The sequence below is a fragment of the Phaseolus vulgaris genome, chromosome 8 (assembly GCF_000499845.2).
Source record: "Phaseolus vulgaris cultivar G19833 chromosome 8, P. vulgaris v2.0, whole genome shotgun sequence".
NCBI classification, from domain to species: Eukaryota; Viridiplantae; Streptophyta; class Magnoliopsida; order Fabales; family Fabaceae; genus Phaseolus; species Phaseolus vulgaris.
Genome location: NC_023752.2, coordinates 12,638,198 through 12,657,753, shown reverse-complemented (window position 1 = coordinate 12,657,753; position 19,556 = coordinate 12,638,198). Strand labels below are relative to the sequence as shown.

The window sequence follows — 19,556 nt, the reverse complement described above, 5'->3', positions numbered from 1 at the left end:
AATGTTTCTGTTTTCCGTGATTCGATCTCATTGGATAATTGCAGACAATAGTAAGCTAACCTTGTCCTGGCTCTTATCCTCTGGTAAAGTAACGAGAATGGAAATAGCTTTTCAAATGGCTGCATTGATGAATATAATTTGCCTACAAGCTGATGCTTACAAAGCCTGAAGTTAAGTTTGTTTCAAAATTGTAGTTCCCATTCCTCTGTCAACCATTTGTACTACATTTTTATATATTATGAAATTGTCTTCCTAAATGCGTATGTTAGCTTATGTTTTCTCAAGTAATCTGATATCATGTGACATTGCCTGCCAAATAATGTGGTATGAAGTATATCATGCTTATTTTTCTTAATCTTGTAATGTTTCACAGAAGTAATTTCTGATAGATCACACATCAATAATTGTGTCCTTTGCAAGCATTTCGTGATAACTATTTTACATTGTGTAAGTGAGACGTCTCTACTCCCATCATTGTTTTTCCCTTTTCGTGGGATACATTAATGCGTGTAGAATTCAATGTCTCTGTGACTTCAGTTTTTATTTGAAATATAGAAAGAAAAATGTCAATTATATTCTTGTCTAGAGAAAAACAAACTGGGTAGAGTATTTGAATATGATAAACTCTAGTGTTATTATTACCACATGTATGGCCCATAAGATATTTTTAACTTCTGGTAGTGGTGGGTATTCAAAACATTACAAATGGGCTGTTGCTTCCTGTACTGTACATTTTGTCACCTACACTATATATTTTTTGAAGGCCTAAATACCCTTACAAATTTTATTTGAAAGAGAGCAGAATACGTGGCTTGTAGTGGCTGATTACAGTGGAGGAGGTCAGCTGAGCTCCGGCAAGGTGAGTTGTGATTAGAAGGTTAGGTTACGTGATTAAGGTAAAAATGAGTAATTGAATATGGGTTTGGGATGAAAATGACAAAGGTAAAGGTGTTCAAAAATGGGTTTTCGAGAAGCATTAGTTTTTCTTAACATAATGGAACTGCATTCGAGAAAAGAGTAAAAGTGCATTCCGAGCGGAGAACAACTTCCACTCTTTTGGAAATTTCACTACCATGTTATCTCTAAAACTTAGTTCAATATCCTTGTGGAAAACCAATGTTATCTCAAAACTTAGTTCAATATGCTTATGGAAAACCAATCCAAAATATGCTTATGAAACCAATTCCTTATTATGGAAAATCAAATGGGGAATGAGAACTAATAGTTCAAATACATTCAAATTGAGTTACGGAATGAAAAATCAGAAAACTTCATGAAAATTAGAATTAGAAATTGGAATACAACAAAAAAACCAGTGCTCATTTTTGTCTTCCTCCTGCATCACCTGAGAACCGGAAAACACCTCCCACCACCTCCCACCAACAACATTCACGAAGTGGGTGTTCGAATTTGATATCGTGCAGGAAGCAAGTGACTGTTATCAAACATATGCCCTACGGGTCACAACGTAAGCATAAGCAACCTTGTCCTGATTAATCAACCTTGTCCTTGGTTGTGTAGACATTTTGCGTTGTCGAGAGAACAGATTACAAGAACTGGATTCATGTTTAGATGAAAAGGAAAGTCCTTGCTATTGGCAATAAGTTGGACCCAAAATTCTTGAATGAGATGGACGTGTTTTAATGTACCCTAGTGGCAGTTTTGTACACAACCAATTTGACCAGGAAAGCGAGTGTAATTACAAAACTCAAATTTATCCCAGTTTGGAAAAGAAAAATGAGACAAATACTGTAATCAATTCAGACACAACCTTAACAACATTTTACTCATTTCATGTTTTTGGGCGATTTTGAATTTTTATTTTAAAAATTATCCATTGTTACACACTTCAATCCATTTTAAAGTGAACAAGCCTATTAGGACACTTTCTTTGGGCTAAGTTTACAAACAATTAGATTTGCATCACGACTATCAACCTTTGGAATTTAAAAATTGATAATGTTGATCACACAAATTATTCTATGAACAAATATAGTTGAACACAACTATATTTTGAAGTTAATATGCACGATGAATTAAAGGCACAACTAGCCAAGCAAGATCTCAGTAGATTACGATTATCTTCAGTTCTTTTGAAGAAACTACAGATAGATAACGCAGTTTTATAACACCATCATAGATCCCATATTCCCACGATGCAAATGCTTAAAATGCTACCAGGTTTTATGAAAAGACAAGACAGACCCAACAAAATCTAAACAGAGCAAATACAAAATACATAACAAAACTCTGAAGCTGATAAAAACCGTAGCTGATATAAAACCATCAATATTCAGTAACATCAAAGCCTGAAGCAATGCTTTAAATATGCTGTGCAACTGAGATTTCGGCCACAACATCACAGCTTTTGGAGTTCGTGACCCCAATTGTGACTACATCATGTAGTTGTCAACAATTCCCTTTAATATATAAAACCGCAACGAAATCACAATCATCACCACAATTTAAGGCCTTAGGCTGAACCTCTACTAGTGAAGAAATTATACCAGATCAAACAAACAACATACAGTAATAGGATATACAAATGATCTTTAAAGCTCCATTCTATAGATTAGCATCACATTGAAAAATGGGTTTTGTAAAAAAATCCAATAAAAATGGATCTCAGCAAGTAATGGTTATCTTCAATTCCCGAAGGAAGTTTCAGATAGATAACGCAGTTTAAGATTAACATCAGGGATCCATAAATCAAAGTAACTAATAAAAGATATATAAATAAAATCAATTTTGATGTGAGGATTGATAAAAAACTGATTTTTCTAGAAAACACAATAGAGACAGATATTGAAGAAAGCATCTCAGAGTAATCATTCCCCATTAGTTTCTTCACTGGCAATCATAGTGCAAGGATAACATATTGGAATTGCTCATCACTGATGCTCGTAAAACAGAGACGCAAGGACAACCTTTGAAGGTGATGGGAATCTAAATGAGGGGGCATGTTTGAATCTCAGATTTGATTATTGGAATGAAATGGGAACGGAGGAGGTTTCAAGTGTAACAATGTGTCTGCGGCGTTCTGAGATTTTAAAGGACTGCGGAGCACCTAGGGTTTTGTTGGGAAGCCAAGGATGATGTGTTAATTTTCTGATAAAACTATATATATATATATATATATATATATATATATATATATATTAAATTATAAGAAAATAAATATTCGCCAACAATTCATTAGTTTAGAATTGAGATAAGATCTCTTAAATAAAATTTTGATTTTAAAAATAATTTTAAATTTAAATTTGACAATAAAGAAATAAAATTATTGACAGTTTTTAAAAAACTATTATCTATGTAATAACAATATATAAAAACAAATTTTCTATATACATCTCATTTTTTCAATTTTATCCTTTATAATATTAAAATTTAATAAATTTAATAGATATTTATTTTAAACTGAAATTTTGAATTAAAATTTGAATTTGAAAAAAGCAAAGAAATTAATTTCTTACACTTTTACCTTTAAATAATTATTATTTTTAATTAAAATAATTATTTACAATAAAAAAAATTATATACACAATAAAAAATTACATACAATAAAATTTAAAAAAATATTTATTTTTATAATTATTTGTAATAAAAAACTACAATTTAATAATATATTTTTATTTGAATAATTATTTATATAATTCAATAAATAAATTTATTAACAAAAAAATTACTTCTAATAAATTTGAGATAAGTTCAAATGAACACTAATTTTTATTTGTTCTCTTATTTAAGAAATAATGTATTGTTACAATATTATTATATTATGAATTAGTAGTTTATTTTTATATATATAATAAAATTTATAATGATATTTGTAAAAGACTAATGTATTGTTACAATATTATTATACTATGAATTAGAGTTTTTGTTTTTATATATATAATAAAATTTATAGTGATATTTGTAAATATATAAGTCATAGATACAGACAATAGGTTTTAATTTTTTATGATAATAAGTGCATACAATTTTTTTCTCCTTAAAGAAATAGACAGTGAAATAGAGATAAAATAAAATGACCAGAACAAATACAAAGTTAAAAGTAAAAAAAATAAAAAATATACGAAAAAGAAATATATTTTTGGTATATCTATACCTATATATATATAAAGGGAATTCTCCTCTTAACTGCTCTTAATTTTTTTTCATATTTTATCCTTATATTAATATTTAATTTTATTATTGTATTATGTTCATTGTGTCATTTCTTATTCCCCTCTTAACTGCTCTTATTTTTTTTCCATTTCATCCTTATATTAATACTCTTTCATTATGCAGTTAATTTTCAAAATAAATTATCTCTTTCGATTCATAACCACTCCTTCAGAGAGAAATAAATTTAATAAAATATTTGAAATAAATGGAGCAACTGTTGGAATTGAAACAAATAATTTATTTTGAAAATTAATTGCATAATGAGAGGGATGTGTTATAGGATTTGAACAATCTATTGCTTTCTTAATTTTTTTTATATTTTTGTATGAATCCTAAGCCCAACTTTGCGAGCAAATTTTTTATGTCTATTAGTGCTTTGATCTATTAGATATTACATAAGTTGGAAGTTGGGTAATTTGTATTTAGTTTATTATTTTATTTTTTTCAACTTCTTTGCCATGGAAAATGTGGATTCAATTGATATGGTGATAGATTCTACAACTTCCAACATACAACCATTTGCATTATGTCTTGACATTGTTTGCTGGTCCATTTTTTTTAAACCTTAATTTTAATCTTAATAACCTTACAAAATTCAAGATTACACCCAAGTTAAATCAAAATTTAATATTCAAAAACAATAAAATAAAAATATAAAAAAATTAACAGAAAATCTTAATAAAACTATTATCAATGGTGCATTTAGATAATTTACATATCTTCTCATATAATTTAATATTTATTAAAATTATATGAATATATAAATAGTAAAAATAAAAAATGCGGATACACAGTCACGTAAGTGTCTGTGTTCCCGCTAGGGGAAAGATAATGTCCGATGTGTACTTCTAATATAACTTAATTTATAATTTATAATACAAGAATAGATATTTTATCTCACTTCAATTCAAATATTTTTAAAAATTAACTTGAGACAACTAGATTTTTAAAGATAATTAAATTTTTTAAATTGTTATGTTATTTATTTCCTCTTTATGTTCAAAATTCAGCTTGTTTCACAGTAACTATTAATTTATTTTATAATTCAATATCTAATATAATACTATAAAAAATGGTTTAAGTATGTTTTTACTTTGCCTAAAATCAGTTAATTTTAAGTTTTAGTCCCTAATATTATGTAATATTCAATAGTTATATGTTGAAAAAAAAATCCAAGTACATATAATAATATCAAACATATAACCCCAGTAATAAAATTTTAAAATTCCTCTTATTTGTCTATGTTGAAACAAAAATTAGAAATTAAAAGTAATGATTTCAAATTTTGAAGGATAAAAATATCTATTAAAACTAAAAAAGTAGATATTTTTAAATTCAGGGATAAAAATAAATAATAATATTATATATGAATTAAAATCAGAATTCACATTTTAGAAAAACTAAAATCATATCTAAATCTTATCAAGATTAAGATTACTGATAGATTAGATTCATAAAAAGTTGAAAATACAAACACTTGTTCAGTTGCTAACTTGATTTTCCTTTTACAACACACATTTTGCTGTAATTATCTCATGGAGGACTTGTGTTTTAGACTTAAAACTGTTCTTCATTTCTTCCATTCCAGGGAGACGAGAAAGCAAGGAATGTAGCAAAGATTGAAGATTTAATAAAACCAGGTAGAACTCCTACTAGCTTATGATTTTTTTATGAAAAATATAAACCAAGTACTTGATAAGATTTATTCAATGGCAAAAAAAGATAAATAGTACACTATTCATCTTCACACCTCTCAAACCCAGAAATCTGCTTCTGTTATTATCAAACTGTAACAAATAAACACAGAACTCGTAATCTTGTAGATGGAAACTGTATACCCCTCAATGCTGCCAGGATGAAAAGTTTCAAACATTACAACTTCAACCACTCCAGACATGGACACAGGCCCCAACAATATCTAGCAGGGTAATAATCCTTAAGGTACACCTCCCTGCCATATTCTATGATATAGAAACTAAAGGACTGGCGACGGTGACACATGGTTACCCGAGTTACTGGTACAACTGAGATTGTGTGCCTCTCACATATGACCCTTGCAGTGGCAGGTACTTGTGCTCTTTCAGCAATGACATCAGAAGAAAACTTGTTGAGAAAATAAGAATCTGCAAAAAAGGCTGGTGTGCATTGGTGTGCCTGAGTGTTGCACAATTCAACCCCTTTGGACCTATGGAAAACCTCATCTGGTACTGATGCTGCTCCACTAGTTGCATTTACTTTCCGAGTTGAAAGAGTCTTCCTGTAGCAGTACAAACACTGGTTCTTTTAGAATTGTCACTAAAAGGAATCAATATTATGCATAACAGCATGAAATTGGTTGTCTATGAATCTCTTAAACGAGATTATATATTAGAAGTCTCACATTTCTAGTGACAGATGACATTTCTGCACAAAGGATTGAGCAGTAATGCTCGGACATCAAATTGTTACACAGACATTGGTCCCTAACTAAATTTTGGATTCACCACTTTAAACAGTACACAATATTTATCATGGAAACACAATGACCGTTCAACTACATATAAGGATCCATTTTCTACAAAGTCTGTTAGTATATTTTCAATTGATTTCCTACGTTCAATCATCTTTTGTGTGTTTGGCTTCAACTTTTATCAGGACATCAGAATCTTTATTGCAAACAAGTTCAACTTCCAACCATCATGAGAACCTCTGATACTACTTTTTTCGATTAGATTTTGTATGTTCAATGGATCTCAAAACCATGTTAGACAACTTTCCCGTCAAATAATTCAAAACTATTCCTCAGCTTTTCCTATCTTGGGTTACCTAAACAAACCTTAACCTTCAAATCTTTCTCTTCTAATTATCAACCATACTCAAAATCCACCCACAATAAACTGCAAATTTTTATTTCAAACCTAGGGTAGGGAGTCAACTTCAACTTTAAGAGGACGATTAAATTACATAAATGTTATTTTACTTGTTCTCTCTTATATCAATGCTTTACCATGTTTGAAACTCCCTTGCTTTGGTAGAGAACTTATATTTAAGAAAAAGAACAATAGCACCCTTTTGGGATGACAACGGTGGAGGCAGGGGACTTTTTGAATGCATATCCCACTGGTTTAAATTATAACTAAAACACACAAGTCATGAAAACGAGTGCCTGCTAAAGTTTGAGTAATATATTGTACTCCTCATTGCTATCTATTAAAGGAACAGAATTAGAAAAGGTATGATTAGACACAGCCAGATTGACATACCACCGAATAATGGCTATATTGCGTGCTAGAAGAGAACCACTTCCATTACATGTTGCACACTTAATTAGCCCACGTGATCCACAAGTCGCACAAGGAATCTTTCCCCTGCCCTTACATTTCACACATCTGCAAGAAAATGTAACTTGAATAAATGAATTACAAGTAGAAACTTCCAACTTGAAAGAAAGCATTGAGGCCAGGGCATTTGACTTCAGCTTGAATTCAACAGTGATCTATTAATATGAACAAACAAATTACTCACTCTGTGTCGGAACCATCTTTATGAGCTATTAAACCCCTTCCATAACAAGTTGCACACTGAGTCATCTGGTTTTCCTTGTAAAATCCAGGATCTTGGTCTGCATTGCATGTGGCACAGACTGTACTTCCTCTTCCAGCACAAACTGAATAATTTCAACAATTTTGTTAGGAGAGGTAAAAGGAAATAGTTGTGAAATAGCAGTATATGTGTGTACATATTTTATTTGTGAATCTTGGAGATGAAAATCCAGCATTTACTTGAGCATTTCTCAATAACTTCAGAATGAGGAATCTTTTGCCGCACTTCGTTGTAGGGTACAAATAGAATAGGGAACTGAGATCTTAGATCCAATTCCCAAATACCAAGTTCAGTTCCATTATCCTTTCCATCAATAGCACCACCAAGGTATGGTTCAGTCTCTCTTATGATCTCTCTTTCCTCTATAAATGTATCCAGTGTTCCTATGTAAACATTACAGTCTTCAACTGCATGAATCCTCCATGTTCGAGCAGGATGGCTACCCCAACAGCAACGATGACCAACATGATCAATGAGCAACTCTCGTATCTCCACTTCATCCAGAATTTTCCTAAAAGAGGATCACCCAGTAAACAAAGATTATTTGCTTAATACATTATTGACCTTGAGAAGTACATATCATAACAGCCTTTATCAAAAGGCATACATTTTAGACCCACATGACACGAGGAAGATACTTTTTAATTAAACATGTGTAATATGCTTAACCAAAAAATGCGCTGCCAATTCCTTGACCTATTAGAAACAGGACAATCTAGAAGTCCTTCCATTTCATATTGATCATTGCTTTTTAAAAAAATCATACCAATTGATATTTTCAATTAATTAAACATAAAAACTTCTATTCTAAATTTACTCCCTAAAATTTTATTGTCTTGGAATACTTAATCATGAACTAATAGAAATTAAGAAAGAGAGCAAATATATTTTAGGAAATTTGGTCCCTAATAAATACTATTGTCTTGAAGTAATTGTTTTTCTTGATTTATCTGAAAAAACCATAAACGTCAATCAATAGGAAATGAAAGGAAGTAACATTTTAATGAAGTCATTAGCGATGACAGAAATTTACCTTGATGAACCTGTTAATTTCTCTCCCCTTCAAACCCTTTTGAGCTATGGCTATTTTTTTTTTCAAGCACATAAAGGGAGAGATAACCTATCTTATGAATAGGACCATTTTCACTTTAGATAGACTCTAGCATATAAATTAGTTTTTTTGTGCTCTGTATATGATTACACTTATTTGTGAATGATTCCAAAAAGTGCTGCATAACACCACCACCAAGATCAGATATATTTACTTACACTTTTTTAGGTAGCAAAGATACCTTCGTTTGATGGATGTCCCTTTTAATCAAAGTCACTTATAAATCAGCCCTTAAATATCAAACTCCATACTTCTTTGTTTCTGTTTTCTGCTCTGAAGTCTTAGCCAGACCCCTCTGATCACTCAAAAAACTACCACCAAGAAAGCACTTTGTAACTCTACATTGGACACCATAACAATCTATACATTTATTTTATTTCCACCAGCTAGTGTGATTCTCTATCTTTCTGCCTCATAAAACATTGTCAACCTGTCCACACTTCTATACATTTATTTTATTTCCACCATCTAATTTCTGTAACAATAAGGTTTGAATGATTGTAGAATAAAACCCTCCATTAATTCTTTCAGACAATGAAACCAAAACATTAAACGGCTTATTGTACAGCCCAGTTCAAATATGAGAATTTACATAAAACACATGCTTTATGGATTTGTTGTAGATATTATACCTCTGGAATTGGGGTCTTGGTCCACCATAATCTCCTCCATATCCACCCTGATAAACAAGAGCTTGCTCTGCAACAGGTAATACTGTATTCAGCATCCAGGTTATACAGGAAAAATATCTTCTGGAAATAAACTTAAACTAGTAAATGTTTGTGTCAAAATTATAATAGAAAACAATGCTAAAGAAAAACCCGAAAACCCCCCCTACTCAATCTCCAATGCTAGCCGTTGTACAATGATTATTACTTTGAAGCCTACACCTTTTTAATTATTACACAATAAAGAACACATACGGGTCAACATTTGCATGAATTAGTGGTGCAATGAAAATAAAAAATACAAGATCAAAACCAATCACCAAGGTCATAAAAACAGTCAATTACAGCCACAACATCAATGTCTTTGGGGTCTTTGCTAACGCAACTGTTGCAACTTTAGCTGCATTTATCGACAATTTCAAGGTGGAGATGAAATTGCGGCTGTAACAGCAATTTGAAACTTTTGCAATCATCATAATTGAAAAAAGAATCAGGAACCACAAGAGCACACACCTGTAGGATCAGGCTCAGGTGAACCAACCAAAGCCCCATGAAGAGAAGGGGGATAGTAACCAGAAGAAGCAGCAGCAGCAGATCGTATTTCATCCACACTTACCTCAGTTCCAGCCAATGAAGCAGTTGGTCTCGCAGAACCGGTTGGACCCACATACTGATACGAACTCCATTTTCCACTTTCTTCCTCAACCGATCCACTTCTCTTATCTAATTCAAACCCAACAAAAATTAAACACTACCCAGAATCAAATTCGTTGTAAATATTGAAAATCATCAATTAAAATTGAAACTTTGCCATCAAAGAAGTGAAATTGTACCTGATAGCAGAGGCTTCTCCATGGCGAGATGGATAGTTGAGAGTGGAGAACAGGTAATTGACTTAGGTGCCTTATAATCGAGTTAATAACTTATGTATTAAGGAAATAGAATTTTGGACATATAATCACACGAGTCAAACGGTGTTATGATTTAATCGTTGTGAATGACCCTGCGGTTAACACACCGCGTGCCCAACACTTGCTGTTATGCGTCAATGACCAACTGTCCCTATTACTTTTTTTAATTACGGGGATATGAACGATGGTGTGTAGAAGCGTTTTTCCGATTATATCAAGAACAAGAACAATGATAGAGAATTGAGAAAAAGAAACAAACTGCATATATTATTCGTCTATCAAATAATAGTTCAATACTCTATTTATAGAGTACTAAAGATTATAAAATCCTAATAAAATCCTAACTAATTAAATAAATGATAAAATCCTAATAAAATCTTAACTAATTAAATAAGTGATAAAATCCTGATAAAATCCTAATAAAATTGTAACTAATTAAATAAATGATTAAATCCTAACTAATTAAATCCTAAAACTTTAGAATATAACAATGTCCTCCCCATAACAACATTCTTGTCCTCAAGAATGGAACAATGGATACTTTACAGGCCTTTTGTTGACGGGATTAACTCCATGAAGCAAGGGAATATGATGATCATGGCCTGGTCGAAAAGGTGGTAATTATTGTGGTTCTGGAAAAACATCTGCAAATTCGTGGAATGGATTCGTGATCTCAGTTGGAATCTCCTTTTGTGCGGCATATGTAGTCAAGGAATGCAACAACATCTCCTCCTTTGCACCAATGTGAATCATAGATAAATGCACATCTTTAAGAAAAACTTTACTCAATTGTTGCTTGGGTTTAAGTTTGATCTTGGGGCCCACAGATCCACGTAGAACATGTCGCCTTCCTTGTACAGTGAACTCCATAGTGAGTTTGTCGAAATTCCATAAAATATCGCCCAATGTTATGAGCCACTCAATTCCTAGCACTAAATCGGAACACCCCAAAGGAAGGAGTAGCAGTAAAAGTTGTGTGCTGAATTGTCCAACTAAATTTTTTTACCACGGAAGATATCTTGATCTTTGACCCATATGCTACCACGACATTCAAAGGGGCAATCGTCTCAATTATGCACCCATATTTTTGAGCCATTTGGGTATCTAAGAAATTATGAGTGTTGCCACTATCAATGAGAATATGTAAAGGTCGTGTTTTATGATATCCAATTATTCTCATAGTTTTGAACCCAGCCACTCCGGTTAATGCGTATACTGAGATTTGTGGCTCCGTCCTTTGCAATAATGCAGTCGCTTCACTGGGAGGACGATAAGGGTTTCATCTTCTTCCTCCATCTCCATGACGTGAAGTTGTAATTTCTTGTGTACCCTACTGTGCTCCATTGAGTAGGGTTCATCACAAAAATAACAAAGGCCTTTGGCTTTGCGTTCCGCTATGAACTCCGACGTTAAGTGGCGTTTTGGGTTGGGTGTGGGGGCCGCATTGATTGGAGCAGACGATGACATAGGCACTGGTGCTGGACCCAAGACTCCCCTATCTAAGTTGGCCAACGAATTGCTTGAATGGGCTGCTTCATACGTCCTAGCCAAAGTAAACGCATGTTGTAGAGACGTAGGCTGGAACATGCGTACCATCATTTGGATGTCTTGCTTTAAGCCACCAAGGAAGCAGCTGAGAATATGATCATTAGCTAACTTCAACCTTGTAATGATTGAATCGAACTCTTCATGATAGGCATCAACGGAAGTCTTTTGTCGTAGACGCATCAACGCAACCATGGGATCATCGCCAATTGCACCAAACCTATCTTTTAGACTTTTGGTGAATCCTGGCCAGGAAGGTGCATCCATATCTAAATCAGAGTTCTTAAGTGCGGTATGCCATTGCAAGGCCTTGCCTTCTAGATGCACAAGTGCCAACTGTACCTTGAATTCCTCTGGAGTCTTGTCAATGAGAAAATAATTTTCGCATTGGTAAATCCACCGGTTAACATTTTCGCCATTGAATCGGGGAAAGTCGATGCGTGCCAACTGCGTGCCATAAACATGAGAAGACCCCGTGCGAGGTCTGTCATGTGAGGGTCCAGGGGAGCATTCACCTCGAGATTGAGTAAGTAAATCCTGAATGGTGTCTTTCATAGAAAGAGTCAAGGTTTCCTTCAACGTAGTCGCGAGTTCCATAAACCTATTATCCATCCTTTGGGAGAGTCGATCTTCCATCTCTTTAGTAGCTTGAGCGAAGCGTGATGAATCTGCCATAGAAGTACTGGAAGGTCCTAGCTGATACCAATTGATATGAACGATTGTGTGTAGAAGCGTCTAGGTCCTCTCGTAAGAGATTTCGAAGAACGATTAGGCTTTGGACAAAGGGAACCTTTAGGTGGCTTCCGATTATACCAAGAACAAGAACAATGATAGAGAATTGAGAAAAGGAAACAAATTGCATATATTATTCATCTAGTTCAATACTCTATTTATAGAGTACTAAAGATTATAAAATCCTAATAAAATCCTAACTAATTAAATAAATGATAAAATCCTAATAAAATCCTAACTAATTAAATAAATGATAAAATCCTAATAAAATCTTAACTAATTAAATAAGTGATAAAATCCTAATAAAATCCTAACTAATTAAATAAATTATTAAATCCTAATAAAATCCTAACTAATTAAATCCTAAAACTTTAGAATATAACATATGGATTTCAGAACATTTCGGATTTACACTCCCAGTAAAATTTCGGATTCACTAATCCTTAATTTAAAATATGCATTTCACATTAAAAATTCATCATTTAAAAAAACATTCTGATCCACTAATTTGTAATAAAAATATGCGTTCCAATTCAGAAATCCATAATTAAAAAAAAATTATGGATCCACCATAACAGAATTAGGTTTCTAGATTCAACAATCCAAAAATCAATAATTTTTGCAAAATTTTCTTCCGGAATATTTCCTCATCCAAAAAAAAAAAGTTTCGGATTGATGAATTCATAACACACTCCCATATCCCGATTTTGAGTAATCACGATGCCTTTTTTAAATAAAAAGTCAATGCCAGTTTTAAGATTTAGAAAATTGTGGGGTGCCAAGAAAAAAAACTTAAGAATGCAGGAAGAAGAAGCCATTACAGAAACGGATTTTTTGGTGTAGAAATTTATTATTTATTAGTAAATTATATATTTATTAAATTAAAATATTTATTGCTCAAACTTAAAATGACTTAGTAATTTAACAATAACTTATTAAATTAAAATAACTTCGCATGCACCACTCGATTTCGATGGTAAGTCGACAGGATAAAAACATTGATTATGAAACCACGGATACAACTTTTTTTTTTTTCAAATTAAGGATCCTATACGTTTCCGAAACGTTTAAGAAAAAATATATATCCAAAATATTAAATAATTAAAAACAATTTTTTAATCTAGAGTATAATTTATATGTTCAAATTATCGATTATAAATTTTAATTATATTATAATATAAATTATGTATTTATTATAAACTTTACTACGTAAACAAAGTATTTTTCCAATACATTGATGTTTTAATCAACAGTAAAAACACACGTGAATAGTTCTTTTCTTTCCAGCTTTATTTTTATTCTCCCTTTATTTACTAACACATTTCTCTATTTTCCACCCTATTTTTCTTTTCTTTTTCCATCTTTTTTCTTTTCATTTTTTCCTTCCTTCCACCCAATACATCCCAAAATACATATTTCCATTTTCCTTTTCTTCAGTACGTAGAATAGGCTATTTGTCAAAGCATCTTTAGATGTCAAAGAAGCTGTCAACAGGTTCAGGGCCTGACCAAATAGACATAATTAACATATTAAGAATGGAAAAAGTGTCAAGAGAATAGCATACAAGAAAAGTTGTAGAAAGTTCATTATAACAGAACCAACTATTTGAAAATTATTTTTTGTTTAACTTGATTTTAAAATAATATAATATAATTTTGGATAATTTCTCTGTAAAAGCAAATTTGATGTAAATTTTAGTGTAAGCTACCTAAAAGCAAATTTTCTTATACCATCCCCAAAGAAAAAGTCTTGAGAGTGGATTGGGAATATGATTACCTCACGCGAGTTCTTAATCTCCACCGAATGTTCCTCAAAATCATCTAATGGCAAATGCAGCTCTTGCACGAAGGAAATGCTAGAATTAGTTGTCATTGGTGTCACTTGAAGATCATCCCTCACAACAAATATACACGGCCTCTTCATAAATCCCACAGCAGGTTCTCTTGCTCCATCAGAACATCTTGGTTCAAAAATTTTCATATCCACTGGATCTCGTAACATGTCTTTATTCTTTGAAATCACTTCACCTTTTATATTGACATTCACTGCCTTTGTGCCATACCAAAAACTAGGAGTGTCTTCTTCTGGAACATGTATTGGCTGGCTTGTACAACCAAATTGATGAGGGACACGTGGATTCAGTAAGGAATTCTTTGCTGACCCTATAAACCAAGATGACTTAAGATCCTTCACACTTGTGTACAAGTTATCAATGCTTCCCAAGGATAACTTGCCATTCATGAGGTTTATGATAGATCCTAGAGGTATTGTGAGGAAGCTGAACAAAAAATCCACAAAATCTCCCTCTGCTTCAGCAAACAGAATCCTGTTCTGTGATTTGCTCACTATTATCTTGAGTTTTAAAGAACATCTATGGTGACTTGGGCCAGTATCTGGTGAGAAGGAAGTCAATGTTCGCTTAGATTCTCTGTTTGGCAAGAATACATCACTCAGAGGAGATTTTGAGGTTAATGCTTGCTTTAGTATGCTAAATATCTGGAAAAAAAACAAAGGAAGTTTTAAGCTTGAACAGTTATAACTCATTTAAACAAGGTAACTTCTTAATACTATCAAAGTATTATAGTAATGGAATGATCCTGCCCATCTATCTATAGCTGTACAACAAGGAATTGCACCAGGTTATCAACAATTCACACAATTGAAACCTGAACATATCAGAGGACCCAGTTGGCCTAATTGAAACCTGAAATAATGTTACAATTATGATACCTGAAAGATAAAACAATACAATTAAGCCTAATTTATTACAATAATTTATTACAAGTTTGATTAAATGTATTTCTTCATAACCTAAAATTAGATTTTTTTTTATTATCACGGGGATTTTTTTTTTTTTTTACCAAAATGAGATCGTTGTCAAAAAAATTACAAATCTGGGGCAAGTCGTGCCAACTTGGCACGACTTCATATGTAAAAGTTGTGTCAAGTTAGCACGACTTTGTCACGTCAGCCTGAAGTTGTGCTAACTTGACACGACTTCTGCCACGTCAACCTGAAGTCGTGCCAAGTTGACTCGATTTTGTCCACATCATTCTTTTTTAAAAAATTTCTTGTTTTTTAATAAATATATATATTATAATTATTTAATTATAATTAAAATTCTAAGTTATGTAATATTTGAAATTAATTTGATAAATAAATTTTGTATGAAGGAATAAATACTTAGGTAAAGAAAATAAGGAAATTAATAAATCAAACTTGAAATTGAATTTTATCATCAAACTTGTTTGTGCGGACAATTGCTTCTATTGTGGCATTCAGTTCTAAAATATGAACATTTTTTTGTTTATTTAGAATTGAATCATCTATTTCATAGATTAAATTAGACCTCATAAGCTTGAAAATATTGTGTACACTGGGGCGATAAATGTTGTTAGCTGTAAATGACAAAATGAGCAAACAACAATTACATGTGAACAAGGGAAAAGTATATCTTGAAACTCCCCACAAATTTCTATTTATTTTCCAAATAATTAATTCTCATTTCTATTTATTTCCAAATACAATAAAAAAATTTCATATTTTTTATTAATCTAATAACCAAATTAATATATTACATTACCGTCAAACATGATCCATACACGATTATTCATTTTTTTATTGCTTAAAACTAACACCCTTAGAAAATTATGTATCAAATTAATTTTAAACATTACATAAATTACTACTCAATATATAAATAAGAAAATTAAAATATATATGACATGGACAAAGTCGTGCCAAGTTGGCACGACTTCAGGGGTTGACGTGGCAGAAGTTATGTCAACTTGGCACGACTTCTACATATGAAGTCCTGCCAACTTGGCACGACTTGTCCAGATTTGTAATTTTTTTGAAAGCGATCCCATTTTAGTAAAAACTTAAAAAAAAAAGTCCCATTTCAAATCTCCCTAAAATTAACTTATGCATAAACTAAAAATATTTTCATCTAGAAATTAATGTGAAAGAAGCTTTCTCACACATAGTTATTTCTCCTTTGGGTGTCTAATAGCTTATAGGTGCACATCATTTTCAAAATAATATTACCTCCTTCATGCCAACATTTACGGGCATTTCTTTCAACTTGTTGAGGTCTTTGTATCCAAGTTGGAGGAGTTGTTGAACAGTGTTACCTGGAGAGCTGTTCAGAACTCTCAAATCATCAAAGATCAAGAACATGGCATCCCCTTTAACAAAAACACCATTTCCCCACGAACCCTCTTCCTTTGACTCTTCCAACAGCTTTATCTCTTTCTTCATCCACTTCCCACAGTAGCAACTTGCGTCAACAAAAGTACTCAGCAACAATTTACTTCCCTTTGAACAGTAGTTACACATGAAATACTTCGTGGGCACAGTGTGATCCACCTTCAGTTTTAGTCTGTGGCAAGCGGATTCCGAAGGGTTGCGCGGAGAAAGCAGCATTTGCTGGCAGATACGGTTCCAGAAGACGTTAGGGTTGAAGTTTTCCACACTCTGGTACAGGTTGTCGATGCAACCGATCTCTAAAGGTTGGTGAGGTTGGTTTTTTGACACAAGCTTGATGATAGTTCCCAATGGAAGGGTGAGGAAACTGAAGAGAACATCAACGAAGTCTCCACTCGCTTCTGCCACAATTATACTGTTTTGTTCTTCGTCCACCCAAAATTTCAAAGGGATTGTTGCTTCTTGATTGGAAGCCATGTCTGAAACATGAAACTCCAGAAACTCCAGAAAATTAATGAAGAAAAAGGGTTTTATGTTCTGTTCTTTTTTATGGTGAAGGGTAAAGGAATGAAGTGGAACACAAGAAAAGGAAAACAATGCAAGTGTCAAGGTTCCAAATTCCATGCTTTCGAATTCTCTAAGAATGAAGGGAACATGTATGGGTCCCATATGGAATGGAACATACCTTACCTAATAAATATTATATAACTTATTTAAATTTATCATAATTTTTAATACTTTAGTTACTAATTCACTTTATTATAAGATTTTATTATTAAAATAAGTTTATTACATATAGTTGTTTAAAAAAAGGTTGGTTACTCATGTATAAATTTATTATGTTTATATACAAAAGATAAAACGTCTTTATTTATATACTTTTGTAATTTAAGTAATTTATGAATATTATTTTCTATTTTTTGTTTTCTATACAATAAAACAAGAGATAACAGGAAAAAGAATAGGTTTCTTCTTTATATTTTGTATATAATAAACAACCTAAAATGTAAATTTTTATTTATTTATCCAAAAAGCAACTTTTATAGAAGAAATACGATACTATAATTTATTACAATAACATGTTACGAGTAAATTTTAGAAAAATTTATAATTCAATACAACTAAAAAATATTCATGAGTATATGTCATTATGGTGAGTTTTATAACATAATTTATTTTTGTATGTAAGACTATATGTTTTGAATCAAGTGAGTGTGCTTTCATAAACAATTTTTTATTTTTATTTTTGAAAATGTAACACTATTTCATAAATAATTTATTTAATCATAAAAACAAAATTTATATATGAAATTCTATTTTAAATAAGTATGAAATTAACGTTGTCTATGAACTTCAAGAACAAACAACCTCAACAAATAACAAAAACTAAAAATAATATAATGAAAACTTTAAACATATTTACTACTTTAAATTTAAATCCAAAACTTAATGACTATTTACATAAATTGAGGATTTTCAATATTAATCTGCACATTCTTTGAGAAATAGTAAAAACCAAGGCTATAATACAATAACTTATAATTTCAGTAATAAACTCAAATTCAGTTGCTATTAAATTTTATAAGACAATGTTGAAAAATATATAGTGTAATTTGAGATTGAAACAATGTAATAAATATCTATGTATATTTTTTTTAATGAATTTGATTTCATTATTAATTTTGAACCATAGAAAAATTACATTAAAGCAAACAATAAGATAGTCTTTATATTTTGCTAATTAGTATTTACATTGAAAGTTGATATCATATTATCTTAATATTGCATATCATATTATACTAAATTTATTAATTAATATTAAATATAGATAAAACATGTTCAAAACATTTTACAGGTTTATTTCAATATAATTTTTTCTAAATTTTGAATAAATGAACTAAACAATTTTTTTTATATTTTTATACTTAAACTATACTTTGATTTAATGGATAAATTTGATTAAGTATATAATATTTATTTTATATTTTTATAAACAAGTCAGACTTAAACATATGCTCATCACTCTAAGTAAAAAAAAAAATTAGGTTGACCAAAACTGTGCATATTTTTAAGATGAAATCCAATTTAAGACATCTTTAATTGGATTAGACTGGGTTATATCAGTTGAATAAACTTTCATTTTTTTTTAAATTTGTATTTTCAATTTTTTTGTTAGATACTTTTTTAAAAAAAGATTAAAAGATAGACTATATAAATATTATAAGTGAAATTTAAAAACTATAGCTATAAATTAAGTACTAAACTAAAATAAATTCAAGTATTAAAATAAAAATAAATTATAAATAATAAAATTGTCAATTAATGAATATTTTTATAATATTTTTTCTAAATTATGTTAAGTATGGTTTATATATATATATATATATATATATATATATATATATATATATATATAGGAAATTATCTCAATTTGGTTTGACACTACAAGAAAAAATGGTTTTAACAAGGGTTTATTTTTACATTATCTAGGGTTAAAACCTCCATTAAGTCATTTACCCAGGGTTGTAGTTTCCCCCGCTAAACCATCTCTGGGGAATGTGTTCCCCAGGGTTTTTTTAAACCTCAGGAAAAGCCTTTCAAAATACCATGGGTTTCAAAACCTCCGTA

The 19,556-nt window shown here is 31.1% G+C and overlaps 2 protein-coding genes and 3 non-coding genes across 5 annotated transcripts; all 5 read right to left on the bottom strand.

The window, feature by feature from the left end:
* Positions 1-2,056: 2,056 nt before the first annotated feature.
* Positions 2,057-2,147, bottom strand: LOC137827331 (small nucleolar RNA snoR27). Its single transcript, XR_011083722.1, has one exon. It is a non-coding gene; the product is annotated as a small nucleolar RNA snoR27 (small nucleolar RNA).
* Positions 2,148-2,617: 470 nt separating this feature from the next.
* LOC137827330 (small nucleolar RNA snoR27) lies at positions 2,618-2,707 on the bottom strand. The gene has a single exon (XR_011083721.1). It is a non-coding gene; the product is annotated as a small nucleolar RNA snoR27 (small nucleolar RNA).
* A 105-nt stretch (positions 2,708-2,812) lies between these two features.
* LOC137827329 (small nucleolar RNA snoR26) lies at positions 2,813-2,904 on the bottom strand. Its single transcript, XR_011083720.1, has one exon. It is a non-coding gene; the product is annotated as a small nucleolar RNA snoR26 (small nucleolar RNA).
* Positions 2,905-5,853: 2,949 nt separating this feature from the next.
* Positions 5,854-10,597, bottom strand: LOC137824295 (uncharacterized). Its single transcript, XM_068629869.1, has 7 exons — positions 10,368-10,597; positions 10,048-10,257; positions 9,499-9,565; positions 7,935-8,266; positions 7,678-7,819; positions 7,416-7,541; positions 5,854-6,430 (listed from the first exon to the last, which is right to left on the bottom strand). Exons 1-7 carry the CDS (start codon positions 10,387-10,389, stop codon positions 6,046-6,048), a joined length of 1,284 nt encoding a protein of 427 aa, XP_068485970.1. The 5' UTR covers positions 10,390-10,597; the 3' UTR covers positions 5,854-6,045.
* Positions 10,598-13,911: 3,314 nt separating this feature from the next.
* Positions 13,912-17,477, bottom strand: LOC137826759 (uncharacterized). The gene is made up of 3 exons (XM_068632896.1): positions 16,770-17,477; positions 14,499-15,218; positions 13,912-14,225 (listed from the first exon to the last, which is right to left on the bottom strand). Exons 1-3 carry the CDS (start codon positions 17,403-17,405, stop codon positions 14,061-14,063), a joined length of 1,521 nt encoding a protein of 506 aa, XP_068488997.1. The 5' UTR covers positions 17,406-17,477; the 3' UTR covers positions 13,912-14,060.
* Positions 17,478-19,556: the final 2,079 nt, after the last annotated feature.